Here is a 13242-nt window from a genome sequence, read left to right on the forward strand (position 1 = left end):
TCTGGTCTGCAGAGGGAAGGCAGCACCCTTCCCTGGTTTGCTGCTGCAGCCTCTCTTTAAATCAAACAGGAGGCTCACCCTTTCTGTGGCATTCCAGAAAGAACATCAGTAAGCACAGTTCCGCAGATGCTGACATCTTGTCTGGGGTTATCCTGAGGCGTTTGCCATGTGCCTAAACAGTTTCTACTCTTTTAAAACATCTTTCTGCAGACTTTGTCAAAGCCAGAAAAAAACATAACCGAGCAAAGCCCTTTCAAGTGGAGCATGTTAATCATACACTCTGCTATATTCTCTGAAATAAGCAAATGATAACCTGCAACTTGCCCTGGCCCTGTAAACAAAAGATCAAATTCTGTGTTCTGCCTTGGCAAGAAAAGAAACTGCAGCATTTTGTCCAGAGTTTTACTACTCCTGGGCTTCAAATTAAGAAATGAAATTGTTCTTTCTCTAGTTTACAGAAGAAAGGGTAACAGTGGTAATTTAAAGATTAAAATATTACTTTTAAAGGAATATAATCAGGAGTGTAGGTTAAAGTACAGTCTAGTTCCATACAAGAGGCAAATGGTTATGTGTTCCAGCTGTAACCTAGGAGATTCTAAGTATCTTTTTTTTGTCTTTGTTTTTGTGGATTTATGAATAAGATTCTGGTCCATCTTAGGACCATGAAAAATTTAAAACATGGGTTTTAAGATAAACAGAAGCTAAACAATTTTTTTTTAGCAAGACTGGAAACAAATACTGAATAGTATTTGCCATAGCAAAAAGGGAACAAAACAGTAGGGGAGAAATATTCAGGCCTGCTGAAAAATTACTGGAAACATAACATTAAGACTGGCTTAGTATGCACAGATTTAGCAACTGTGCCTCAGATGGTTCTTCATGATGTGAAAAGCAAACAACCGACCAATTTCTTCCATAAGGCCGACTACCTGGTGCCCCGCAGAGCCCTCTTCTCAGCAGCTAAAGGTGTGTAGTCAATTCCTCTGCCGCCACCTTCCCGCGGCTGCCCCCAGCCCCAGGATCTCCCACAGCTTCGCTCCAGGAACTGGAAGCACTGACTGGGGACCCAAGAGGTGGATGCCAGCGTGACCCTGCAGCCCCAGTGGAGCGTTTGGAGAGGTGTAGTGGGGAGAGGTCCCCTAAGCGGGGAAGAGGCGGGTGGGGAGTGGTCGGCTGGAAGCCGGGGGGATGCCCCCAGGTCTGGGTAAGCAGGTGTTGCGCTTCGCCCCAGCGGGGACTGCGCGCTCAAGAATACGCCCGGCCGCACCTGCCCGCGTGCCCCTCCCCGACCCCTGCGGTCCCAGTCCCCGGCGGGAGCGCAGGGGGCGGCGGAAGGCCGGACGGGCGATGGGGCGGGGCCAAGCGGAAAGGCCCGGCCGTCGCAGCACCGCCCTGCGCGAGGCGGCCGGGCCGCGGCGGAGGGATACGGCGCGCCATATATATAGAGCAGCGCGCAGGTTCGCGCTCCGGCAGTGGTGCTGGGAGTCTCGTGGACGCGGCGCCGTTACTCGCACTCGGGCGGCGGCGGCGGCGCAGGCGGCGGCGGAGGCAGTACTTCTCACCGAGCACACCGCGCCTTAGCAGCAGCAGCGGCAGCGGCAGCGGCAGCGGCAGCAGCAGCGGAGGCAGCCCCGCCGTCACAGCTACTGCGCTGGTGCAGCCACTCTCGCTCTCTCTGCTCTTCCTCTCTTCACTCGCACCATGGTAGGTCCGGAGCGGCAAACGCCGGCGTAGCAACTGCCTACGATTAGCAGATTTTTATTTCGGTCTTGTTTTTTTAAATTTTTCCTTCTTTTTTCCGGTTGTGGTTTTTTCTCTTTGCCTGGTGTTACGCAGCAGCTGCGGATAAAAAGGATGCATTTCGGGTTTGCATCTCGGTTTCTCTGCCAGGGATCCTTTAATTTCGGACCCCTCGGAACTTGGCCATGGGCTGTCCGCCGGCTGGGGCTGCGGCCACAGCTGCACCCGGGCCTTCCGCATCCATTCCCTCCCCCAGCCCCGCACCCACTGCATCCAGCGCGCCGCACCCGGGCTGCCTGCAGCGCTGCGCCTCGGCCCGGGCCCCGGGGGGCGGGGGAGCCGGGCGGGGCCGGGCACAGACGCCCCCCTCCCGCTTCGCCCGAGGCATGAAGGTGGAGGGTCCCCCGGCGGCGGAGAATGAATGGACCCGAGCGAGCCGGTGGCGCATATTGCTTCGGCTGCGGGGTCCGGGGTGCAGTCCGCGGCTGATTCCCCCGTCGACCCTGTTGGGCGCCCTCCCTCGGCCACTGTCCCCTCCTTCCTCCAGGGGGGCGCGGCGCGGGCGTGGGCCGGGAAGGAAGGAGCCGGGGAAGGGTGGGGTGGGGGCAGGAAGGCGAGAGGTGGGGGGCGGAGAGGGCGGAAGCGTCGGGCCGGCCGCTCTGCGCCCGGGCGGGGCCCTGCAGTGTGGCTGGGGCTCGTGTCTCCTTGTTCCGCACCCCTGCGGTCCCCCGCCCCGTGCAGTGGCAGAGGCGTGCGAGCGCCTGCTTTCACCAGGAGGCCCCCTCCCGCGGGAGGCGCTCGGTCGCGCTAATTGGGGCGGGGGGGGCGGGGGAGGAGGGAGCTGGCGTGCGGCTCGTTTCCATTAGAGACGCAAAGTTTCTGCTCCGCGAGGAGGCGGCGGCGGCGCGGAGGGCTCGCCGCCTGGGAGAGCAGAAGCGGGTGGGAGGTGCGGAGCTGCGGGGAGTGGGGGTCGCCCCGGCCGAGGAGGTGCGGCACCGTGCCTGGGGGTCCCCTCGCCCCCTTCTGCTCTAGCGCGCGCTCCCTGTCCGACTGCTGGCCCTACGCCTCCCTTGCCACTTCCCAGTCCGCGGGGAGATGCCCTCCACGTTTCCGCCCTCTCCACAGCCTCTAGATTGCCAGGTGCAACTGTGCGCCTCGCTGGGTGCCTTTTCCACAGCCCCTTCCTCCCTCAGCGGGCAGGGCTGACATCACCGGCAGCGTTTTCTGGTTTGGTGGCGTGGTGGTTCCCGGCAGGGTTCTGGAACGCCTTTGCCCCAAGGCCAACACGATTTGGGGGAGGTGAATTTCTTTGTCGAGAAGATGGGTACTCTTGATAATTCTTAAAACAGAGTTTCGCGGAGAAGTGGGAATGCACTCCCCAGTAAGGTGACAATTTCTCTAAGCTTCCTGTTAAGTTAAACGTTGCCCGGAGTTACATAAAGCCTCGAGCATCCATTTGATTTAAAGAAAACTAGTTTTCCGTGACTGGGGTAACAAGGAAGGAAGATCTACTTATAATTTGTAAAAATAAGACTCCTTGCCCCAAGGCCATCAATGATTGGAAAATCATTCCTTCTGTGAAAGTTTCCATTTTAGAGAATAAACTTTAACGCCATCTGCTTTCTATTAGGACCTGTTTTGTAACTGGCTTCGTTAGGCATCCTTCATGAAAATAATAATGTATATTAGCTTTCCTTGTTCTCGAATTCCCCTTACTGTGAGCCCAGATTGGATGTTGCAGAGACCACATAATGCAAGTGAGAATTAATAACTTTGTGGTCATTATCACATCGAATAGTGTTTATTATGAGTAAAATGTCATTCTTAAGGTAAACACCAGGGAATTTAATAGTTTACTGCTTTTCTCCAAAAAAGAGTACTGTAGTCCCATGATTACTGTGTACTTCATTTCTGCAGTCTTGCAACACGACTGTTGAAAGATGGTTCCATTCTTTCTCCTGGCTTCTGAATCATAAGATAATTTGACCGAAGCATTAGCCATTGTAAATGGTAGGCTTTTAACAAATAACTGCCTAATTTAAATGATTGGAAAGCATTTATTATAAAAGGGAATGAAGCTAGTGGGGTAAGCCATTGATGTATATTTATTTTTTGTACTTAATTGTTTCTCATAAAAGTGTATAAAAGCCTGTTAATCCAACCCAATGCTATTATGTAACCCTAGTTCAGAGATTTTGAGGGCCCAAAGCAATGCGCAAGGTGCGCTAAAAGTCGGCCCCTGGACAGGATCCTGATCCCCGGGCTGCTGTGGCAGCAGCATTGGGCTGTGTCTCTTGGATAGGAGCAGAAATGGCAGTGTCGGTGTCGCAGTAGGTGGCGCTCTTCTTTCTCAGCCTGCTGCAGCAGTAGCTACTGGTGCGGTGGAGCCTTTTGCCACTAGAGGTGCCATTTTTCACGTTATGAACTGACCCTACCTAGTCAGATCTCAGCGCAGGCTGCAATCTGCAGGCCAGAAAAGAAGACCTGGAGGGAGCAGATGTTGTCGCTTCCTTGTCATTCTTTGTTAAACTAGCATAACTGGTTTCCTTTATTCTAATCGCCTTCATTAAATGATAGTGCTAATGATTTCAAATGATTTTTAAGATTGACTTTTGAAAGATGATAATATTAAAAGAGGAATTGGAAAAACTATTTTGATATCAGTCAAACTCATTGAATTGTAACCTTTTCTTTATCCATGTAGGCTGATCAACTGACTGAAGAACAGATTGCTGGTAAGTTGGTGACTCCGGGAGTCCCTCGAAGGCTAGGACTAGGTTCTGACTCAGTTTTGGTGACTCTTCTTGTCCCTTCCTCCCTACAGTCTGAACAGTTTTTGAAGAATTTATTTGAGTGAAAACAGTAAGGAAAAACATTTAGGTTGGGTGTTATTCCTGGCCAGTCTTTCAGTGATAAAACAGAAGGAAGTGGAACTAAGGATGCCCACTTGTTACTCTCTGGGGTGTCTGTGCTTTGCCATGTACATGGCTTTGTAAATCATGCAGATGCACCAAGCTTGCTGTTCAGAAGTTGAATTTGCAGTTCTATGCCAAAGGTCTTTTAGCTTTTGGTTGGTGTCCTAAAATGGAATGGGGAGAAATGAGTGTTAGCATTAATGTATTAATTGGGAAATAAGTTACATTAGTTTAGATTTTAGCCTTTTTTTCTGTTTTTAGTGGTACGTTATAATTATACATAACAGTGGGATTCGTTGTTGCATATTCTTGTGTGGCTATATCAGTTTGATCTGTTTCATTGCCTGCTACCTTCCCTTTCCCCTCTTCCTGGCCCCGGTCCTCCACTGGTCTTTTCCTTCTTTTTTGATTTTAGCTCTTTAATGTTTCCTGGAGCACTTGTTTTGAGATGCTTTGAAACAGTCTGAATGTACTGTAAACAGTTGGTTACCTGGGAATGGACATTTCTAATAACATTCATGTTGCTGTGAAGCGAGAGGTTTTTATGACTGTAGAAATTTAACACGAAGGAATTTTAAGGGAACATGTGGACCAATCTTCTCATGCCAGATTGGATTTAGGACTAATTTTAGGCTTGTTCAAGCTTAACTTTTTTTAAAAATATGAGGTTATTGTGGCTTTATGGAATTGGTTACCAGGAGCAGTGTTTGCTTTATAGGCTGCTGTGAAGGCCAGACCAACATGACTTTTGTGGTCTTTATTTTAGTAGATAAAGACCAGGTGGTTTCTGATAACTCGCACAACTTGAATGACTTGCTTTGGCAAACCCCAGGGAAGTGTGTGTTGTGACTGGGTTGGGTGAAGGCATTCATTCTAAAGGGTAAACTTTTCTTTTCAGAATTCAAGGAAGCTTTCTCCCTATTTGATAAAGATGGCGATGGCACCATCACAACAAAGGAACTTGGAACTGTCATGCGGTCACTGGGTCAAAACCCAACAGAAGCCGAATTGCAGGATATGATCAACGAAGTAGATGCCGATGGTAAGGCTTTAGAACTGTGGTTGAGTGCCAGTCTAGTGTAATTCAAGTTTAGACATGTTACGAGATTGTCTTTCAGGTCCCCAGAGCAAAGCAAATGTGCAGAGTTTGTTTCTGTGGTTGACTTATGGCCCCTGACATTAAAATAGAAGATTATGTCTAGAACGTTTCCTGGATCCGATCACTGTTTTTTTTTTTTTTTTTTTTTTGCTTGCTGTTGTGCCCTACAGTTCAAATCTTACCAACTGTCTCATGAATCTGCAATGAGCTCTGGTGGGGGTGGGGGTAAAAATAAATAACCATAGAATGTGCTTTAAAAAGAGATTATTACAAACAAAAAAATTAATTAAAGAAAAAAAGAGCTTATTATCCCTAAGAGGAAGAGAATTCCTCAACTGCAGCAGGTGAAGATCACTCTTAAAAATTAACGTACAACTTAACACGGTGTGAGCAGTGGGTATTTGCTAAACAGTATCACATGAGGCTTGTAGGAAGGGTGTCCAACTCTGTAGGGAATGGATGTGCAGGATCTAAGAGAAGTGGGAGTCAGTTGTATAAAGTGTGAGGCTAGAACCAGTAGTGGATCGTCATTCCTCCACGCTCCTCCAGTGGACAGCAGAGCTTCCATTGCTAGCTTCCGTCAGTAAACAGGTGTAGCCCCATGCTTAGCAACCAGTGAACTTTTGTAAGTCATATACACACACTAATGTACTACATAAGATTATAGAATATGATACATTTTTGAAAGATGAGCTAAGAATAAACAGTTTGGATCTAGACTTTACTTTCTAGGTAATTGACCTGATAGTAGTCATTTAGAAAAATTGTTACCATAAGGTGATATGGCAGAATAATACTTGTCAAAAGCATTTAGAAGTAGGGCTTTTGGTTAAGCTTTTTGACAAGACTTTCTGTGCTCATTTAGAGTTATTTTTAAAGATTGTTTTTATTCTTAATACTGTTTTAGAAAAAGAAACTGTCCATACTTAGGTCTAGTTTGACAGCTAAGGTGATCAGACATCTAGGAACTTGGGCAGCTCCCTCTGGTTTTGTGTAAACTCTGGGAAACGACTGGGGAATGGGCGAGGTGTATTTGTCCCTCAAGCTATATGGGAGAAGTTGCATCAAGCACAGAATCCTGTATTTGCTCTGAGTAAATATGGTGATAACTAAGGACATCTTTGCATGGTTGTGAGATAGCACTTCAAATAATTTTATTTTGTCTCGCGTGAATATCAGCAATGTTTTAAACCTTCAGAGACCTAAAAGACTTGAAGAACTCCCTAAATTTAGAAAAAATCAGTTAATTTTTTTTGGTGATGCTGGTATCAAACCCAGGGCCTTGTGCAAGTTGAACTATATATCCTCAGTGTCAGGATTACTCTGTTTTAGAGATACTGGTGCAAACAAGTAACTTAACCTTAAGATTTTCTTTTTTTTCTAATTTTATTTTCATTTAATTCAAGTAACAGTGGAGGCTTGTTTTGGGGGTATTCTTCTGTTAGTTTTAGAGGAATTATTTGGAATACTGCCCATAAAGTGAGTTTTTGTGACAGTCCCTTATAATAACCGTCTGAACTGAAAATACTTCTTCTGATCATTTCCCTTAGTCAGAAACAGAGACTCAGTTTAGGGTTGATGGTACAGCTCTGTGGTGGACTGCATGCTAGCAGCTGAGGGGCCCTGGATTTAGTCCCTTGCACCCCCCAAAAAAAAAAAGACTTGGGAGAAAAATGATTAGGTGACTTATAGTGTGGCTGAAAAATGCACCCCAAGAAGACTGCAGCCATGCGTAACCGTTTTTCCTGCTCTTATTTTTCTTTTCTTCCCTAAAACAGTTTGCACATTACTGGCATCAGTGGCCAAAGTAGAGTTAAACCTGAGTGATTTTCTTAGCTCAGGGTGGGCAATCAAGAATGCTTGCTTTAAAAGTGGGAAGATTTGTCCTGCGATGTTGTATGCTGCCTTCCCTTTGAACTGCCCTGCTCACTGTGGTGGTCATAGATGCAGGCTTATGGTTTCCTTCATATCTTTCAGTACTGCCTTAGGCACTCATGATTAATTTGAATCGTGAAATTAGCCCTGTGAAGTATTTGAGCATTTTAGGTTGGTCCTAATAAGGTAGTCACTTTGTTATAGCAAGTGCTTGCCATCCTGTACAGCAGTGCCACAGTTATTACTGCAAAGCAGTGTTGAGCAATGCTTATCTTATGTGGGCCTTTTGTTTTTTATTTTGAGGTAATGGCACCATTGACTTCCCAGAATTTTTAACTATGATGGCTAGAAAAATGAAAGACACAGATAGTGAAGAGGAAATCCGCGAGGCATTCCGAGTCTTTGACAAGGTAATTCTGCACCTGTGTTTCACACGGTACTTACATAGGACTTTTTCTGGCCATTGCTTCTGATGGCTGCAGCGGTCAGTCAATGAGACACAGCCTCACTGCCTGAGCCTCTGATCTCACTTCCAGGAATCCTGGCTCTTTAGTAATCTGGCTAGCTGAGGGGAGGAAGGCATAATAGAGAGGGTCTTTAAACCAACTCTAATTATTACTTTCAGTATTTAATGGAAAAAACAAAATTCCCCATGTTTTCAGTGTTGGCTGAATGTGTTTAGTAGGAGACGTGGAAAGGGGAGTAGTGTTGATGTCAGCAAAGTTGGCAGTACCTTGTGAGGGGCATATAATTAAATTACAGACCTGCTTGCTAACACCAAACCACTATCCATAACAATTGCTGAACATTCCCAGGATGGAAATGGTTACATCAGTGCAGCAGAACTACGTCACGTCATGACAAACTTAGGAGAAAAACTAACAGATGAAGAAGTAGATGAAATGATCAGAGAAGCAGATATTGATGGAGATGGACAAGTCAACTATGAAGGTAAAACCCTAAAAACTGCATTAGCTTAGTTTTCAGTAGTCTTAACTTTCAGATCTTTAAACAAATCAGCTGTTTCTCTAGCGATCTACTGATTTTTTTTTTGTATGCAGAGTAGAGATGTGTTCATTAAAGCTGCTTTGGAAGATAACCAAAAGTTATGATTATTTGTCTTTTCAGAATTCGTACAGATGATGACTGCAAAATGAAGACCTACTTTCAACTACTTTTTCCCCCCACTAGAAGAATCAAATTGAATCTTTTACTTACCTCTTGCAAAAAAAAAAAAAAAAAAGAAAAAGAAAAGAAAAAAGTTCATTTATTCATTCTGTTTCTATATAGCAAAACTGAATGTCAAAAGTACCTTCTGTCCACACACACAAAATCTGCATGTATTGGTTGGTGGTCCTGTCCCCTAAAGATCAAGCTCCACACCAGTTTTACAATATAAATACTGTACTACCTTAATGATAAGGAAGCACTTAGTGGACTCCTTAAAGTTCCATTTGCTAATGATTAATACACTGTTTGGGCTGGCCAGTTTTTCATGCATGCAGCTTGATGATTGAGCTCAGTCAGGCATTTGTATTAAAATCAAAAAATGAAAAAACAAATTCAAGACCTATCAGATGGGTTCTAGTTCAATTTGTTAGCATAAATTGTCATAACTGGTTTACTGAAAACACATTTAAAATTGGTTTACCTCAGGATGATGTGCAGAAAATGGGTGAAGGATAAACTGCTGAGACTAGTCCAGTAGTAGGACGGTCCGCTTGTACTTAATGTGCTCTGACCCAGTAGTGACGGTGACACCCTGGTGGTATACCTGCATACGTTGGTTTAGCATTGTCTGCATTGTGTTAGAGTGAAATGGGTGTCAGGGTGTCACCTACACAAATTTTTAATAAGAAATCTTTTATCAAGGGAGCATCTTTGGACTCTCTGTTTTTAAAACCTTCTGACCCATGACTTGGAGCCGGCAGAGCAGGCTGTGGCTGTGGACTTCAGCACAACCATCAACATTGCTGTTCAAGGAATTACAATTTACGTCCATTCCAAGTTGTAAATGCTAGTCTTTTTTTTTTTTTTTTTTTTTCCAATAAAAAGACCATTAACTTAAAGTGGTGTTAAATGCTTTGTAAAGCTGAGATCTAAAGGGGGACAAGGCAGGTGAAGGGGAAGCCAATGTACATTAAATGCCCACAGCCCAATATTGGGTTTTCCCTCCCTCCCAAGATTCTAGCACCAACCTCCGAGCTTAAGATCTTGCCTAAACACAGGCAGATGCCACCAACGACTTTATTATACTTAAGGACATGTAAGTCTAGTTGCATTTTCTCTGGGGGGAGGGGGGAGGCAAACCTTGGTGACCTAATGACCTGTTCAGGTAGTGGAACTCTAAATGAAGGAGAAAACCACTTTCTCAAGCATGTATTTAGGGGTTCTTCTCAATTGTGCTGCTGATTACCTGTTTTATGTAACTACTTGAGACCATCTGTGCAAGAGACATGATTTAGTGTGTCTGTAATTCAATCCTCGCTGTGTGTGGTAGAAGCAGTAGTCCTTTTCTAAGCCAGTCTCTTCATGCCTAAAAGACACTACCAGTCACCTTTGCTTCAATTTTTAATTTATGATTATACTTAACATCCCCCTTTTACTTTTTTTCTGTAAGTTGACTTGGCTGTGCCCTCCCCACTCTGCCCCACCCCCTTTCCAGGTAGAACTAATGCTAAGCCTCTGGCTTGAAAGTAAAACTCCAGCCCAGAGTGAATTTCATGTCTAATTATAAACCTGTAACCAAAACTCAAAGACATGCTGATACTGGTTTTGCTGTGGAATTGGTCCATTTAAAAAGCCCCCTTAAAAGCATATTGCCTGTACGCAGTGCTTGAAATGCAGGCTGGCTTTGTATTTTTCAGGATGTTAACTGGTTGTGTCTTAGCAAGGAGATGGGTTCTGAGTGTCGGCGTGGGTGGTTTTAATTTGCCAGGGGTGGGGGCAGGCTGCTAGCGAGGCAGTGTGAGGAGTCTTGGCAGCCAGATGGGTGCATTCAGGGCTGATTTAGAGCCCCTTGGCTTCTCTTTCCTCTCCTACTCCCTGTCTTTCTGGCATTTTGTAGCTTGTTAAGATTTTCTGCCAGAGGGGTGGGTCAGAGCAGTGGAGAGGACACGCTGCCCCTGCGCCTCTGCTGTGAGTCCTTGGACTGGGTGGTTGGCGGTGAACTAAGGGGCTGGCTTTCTTAATTCCCTGAGTCTGCAAGGAACACCCAAGTACCCAGGGTTTCTAATGGTGAGAATACTGAGGCCTCCTGATTAGACTACGTGGATGACATGGATGTTTCTGGTAGGGAGGTCAAATTGCCCAGTTGTTGACCCAGTCTTAGGCCTGTGGTCATGACCTTGGTAGTTTCAAAGTGGGTTGGGGATGGCAAACCTCTCTTACCCTTATTAGAGTCTTTTAGAAGCTGGGTGGACTCCCATTTTCATGGTCCTGCAGCCTATCCTAAAAGACTACCTTTGAAACAGGATTCTGGGGTAGCCAGGATCCTGTATGGGAACCAGAAACTTGGCTGTCCTTCCCAGGGAATGATGTTCAGACTTGGAGCAGAGGTGAGGCAGAGTCCACTGTAGCCTTTACCCCTGGCATCTGGGGGCAGGATCAGCCCAGGGGTCTGGCATCAGCAGTCTGCAAGAGTTTGAGGAAAGAGCCTGGTGTCACGGCAGTACCCTTGAAGTTGGGTAGCACCTTCCTGTAAACTCACCCCTACTTCTAACTATTCTATAAATATATACATATATTTATATAGATAAAGTGACTAGTTTAACTGGCATCTTGCTTTAGCCTGAGACTTGCCATAGAAACTGCTGAGTACTTGGCAAAGCCTTTCATACATAGTTTTGTTCTCCATCTGTTTGGGGTCGGTGTTGAGCAAGGCAAATGGGTCTCAATACTTCAGATGGGTTTGGATGCACTGTTGCCAGGGAAGGCTTTTTCTGATTTTTTGACAAATTTTTGCACACACTAATTGGTGTCTTTGGGCAATTGAAACAGTGAAGATGAACTATTGTACATATTTTTATATTCTCTTTATAAATGCATGTTGGACTGTACTTGTACCAATATTGGAATGAACGGCTGTCCAGTAGGCCTAGCGCTGCTGTCACTCAGAGTAATAGCATATATATTCGCCCCTCCGCATCCTGGGAACCTCTTCCTGAACAAAGAATGTAAATTTGGTCAAGTCTACTCTTCATTCAATTATTTTAACCATTTGGATTATTTATTGTATATTCTAATATATTTATCCTTTTGACAGTGACTAGATTTCCACTAATGTGTCTTAATCTGTCCCTTCAGCTGGCAGTTAATGATTTTCTTTTTTAATCCCTTGAAGTTGTCCTGTAGGAGACAGAAACTCTTTGCTGTCTGTCCCTTGGAGTAGAAGGTAGTGGCATGGGTAGAGTGTGTTCTTTCTCCAAATCTATTATACTGTTCATTAAACACTTCTGTAGCAAAGATGGTGGTGGTTCTTTTGTTACCGAAGTTGCCCTTCACCATGGCTATTTGAAAAGGAGATGTACTTGAACGTTTCTGTAAATCTCAAACTGGAGATCCAACCACCTCTCTGATGGGGGACCAACTATGGAAATTGTAAATAAGTTTTATTTATAAACCTGGCACTGTATTCAATAAACATTTCTGCAGCCTTTCATCTCTAACTGCGAACTGTGTAGGTTTTAGCTTGTATAGCTTTCAATGCCTTTTGCACGAGAGAAACCTGCCTTCAGATGGGATTCCACCTGGGCTCCAGTGTAGTGAGGGTGAGGGACCAGAAATGCCATGGATACATCTTGTGCCAACCTTACTCTAGCATGAAATACTTTGGGTGTTGAGGGCTAGCATTTTAACCCAATCTCTTGACCAGTCAGTACATCCATAAAAAGTATATATATATACGCCATAGATTAATTTCCCTTTGACTTTATTAATCCAAATTTCTGAGAGTTGTATTAGTTTTTTTTTTTGGTTTTTTTTGGTATCAGAGATTGAACCCTGGGGTTGCTTAACCAGTGAGCTGCATCCCCAGCTCTTTTTATTTGTTGAGATAAGTTCTTGCTAAGTTGCTGAGGCTGGCTTTGAACTTGTGATCCTCCTGCCTCCATCTCCCAAGTTGCTGGGATTACAGGTGTGTGCCACTGTGCCTGGCAGGAAATTTTTAACATGGGGATTTTAAATGACAGAAGCATCTACTATGCTGGCCCACGACAGCTGAGGAAGGTGGGACCGGCATGCAGCTATCATGGGTGCAGAACCCCCCTGAGCTCCATCTGTGACCCTCAATCCTAGACCTCCTCTGTTTCCAGAAGAGTCTTCTCTGGTTCCTCTCCCACTCAAAGAAGCAGGGAAAAGACCACAGGATAAGCCCCTGTGTTAGCCAGAAGCCTTGAGGCATGTCTCCAGAAAGTATTTAAACAGCGCCTCCTGTATGCAGGAGCTGAGCCTGCAGGGTGGATTCCACCCTGGAAACGGAACCCTCTCTCAGATGTGAGCCTGCTCCAAGTTTGGTTCTGTACCTCTGTAGCCTTGGGCAGTTTCCTTACCATCTCTGGGACTCTGTTTCCTGATGGTTAAAATAAGACTGTTGGACTGGGACCTTCTGCCTGT

The 13242-nt window shown here is 45.4% G+C and overlaps 1 protein-coding gene across 1 annotated transcript; it reads left to right on the top strand.

Annotated features, from left to right (window-relative positions):
* The first annotated feature begins 1452 nt into the window (after positions 1–1452).
* Positions 1453–12293, top strand: Calm1 (calmodulin 1). The gene is made up of 6 exons (XM_047538755.1): positions 1453–1704; positions 4445–4475; positions 5554–5697; positions 7933–8039; positions 8445–8580; positions 8758–12293. The coding sequence occupies exons 1-6, from the start codon at positions 1702–1704 to the stop codon at positions 8784–8786; spliced, it is 450 nt and encodes a 149-aa protein (XP_047394711.1). The 5' UTR covers positions 1453–1701; the 3' UTR covers positions 8787–12293.
* Positions 12294–13242: the final 949 nt, after the last annotated feature.

This window comes from Sciurus carolinensis, chromosome 2 (genome assembly GCF_902686445.1).
Source record: "Sciurus carolinensis chromosome 2, mSciCar1.2, whole genome shotgun sequence".
Classification (NCBI taxonomy): domain Eukaryota; kingdom Metazoa; phylum Chordata; class Mammalia; order Rodentia; family Sciuridae; genus Sciurus; species Sciurus carolinensis.